The sequence below is a fragment of the Eimeria necatrix genome, genomic scaffold (genome assembly GCF_000499385.1).
Source record: "Eimeria necatrix Houghton genomic scaffold, Enh_scaff3752, whole genome shotgun sequence".
Classification (NCBI taxonomy): Eukaryota; Apicomplexa; class Conoidasida; order Eucoccidiorida; family Eimeriidae; genus Eimeria; species Eimeria necatrix.
The window spans coordinates 1-1074 of record NW_013654244.1 but is presented as its reverse complement, the minus strand read 5'-3'; the positions used below and the strand labels follow the sequence as shown (position 1 = coordinate 1074).

At 55.2% G+C, this 1074-nt stretch overlaps 1 protein-coding gene across 1 annotated transcript; it reads right to left on the bottom strand.

The window, feature by feature from the left end:
• Nucleotides 1-968, bottom strand: ENH_00048520 (hypothetical protein; the record flags this gene model as incomplete). Its single annotated transcript, XM_013581172.1, has 1 exon — nt 1-968. A coding segment is annotated over one exon (968 nt), but the record flags the coding sequence as incomplete, so codon positions are not given.
• Between the last annotated feature and the right edge of the window lie 106 nt (nt 969-1074).

The following is a 1074-nucleotide window of genomic DNA, read 5'->3' as shown; positions in this document are numbered from 1 at the left end:
GGAAGTTTCCAGTCGGCTCGCTGCTCTCTGCAGCAGATTCGAGAGAAGTCCAGAACGAGGCAGCCGCAGCAACAGGCATTGCCGAAAAACTTGAATTCCTGTCGCCTTCGACTTCTCTGCCGCTCTGCAGCCTCTCCAGCAGCAGATCGTTCACGAGAATGTGCAACTGAAACCTGGTGATCAGGCTTTTTAGGCTCTATTTCCGCGCCTTCCGACGCATCCTGGAAGTTTCCAGTCGGCTCGCTGCTCTCTGCAGCAGATCCGAAAGAGGTCCAGAACGAAGGAGCCGCAGCAACAGGCATTGCCGAAAAACTTGAATTCCTGTCGACTCGACTTCTCTGCCGCTCTGCAGCCTCTCCAGCAGCAGATCGTTCACGAGAATGTGCAACTGAAACCTGGTGATCAGGCTTTTTAGGCTCTGTTTCCGCGCCTTCCGACGCATCCTGGAAGTTTCCAGTCGGCTCGCTGCTCTCTGCAGCAGATCCAAGAGAGGTCCAGAAAGACGGAACCGTAGCAACAGGCATTTCTGAAGAACTTGAATTCCTGTCGCCTTGGCTTCTCTGCCGCTCCGCAGCCTCTCCAGCAGCAGATCGTTCACGAGAATGTGCAACTGAAACCTGGTGATCAGGCTTTTTAGGCTCTATTTCCGCGCCTTCCGACGCATCCTGGAAGTTTCCAGTCGGCTCGCTGCTCTCTGCAGCAGATCCGAGAGAGGTCCAGAACGAAGGAGCCGCAGCCACAGGCATTGCCGACGAACTTGAATTCGTGTCGGCATGGCTTCTCTGCCGCTCCGCAGCCTCTCCAGCAGCAGATCGTTCACGAGAATGTGCAACTGAAACCTGGTGATCAGGCTTTTTAGGCTCTATTTCCGCGCCTTCCGACGCATCCTGGAAGTTTCCAGTCTGCTCGCTGCTCTCTGCAGCAGATTCGAGAGAAGTCCAGAACGAGGGAGCCGCAGCAACAGGCATTTCTGAAGAACTTGAATTCCTGTCGCCTCGGCTTCTCTGCCGCTCTGCAGCCTCTCCAGCAGCAGACTGTTCACGAGAATGTGCAACTGAAACCTGGTGATCAGGC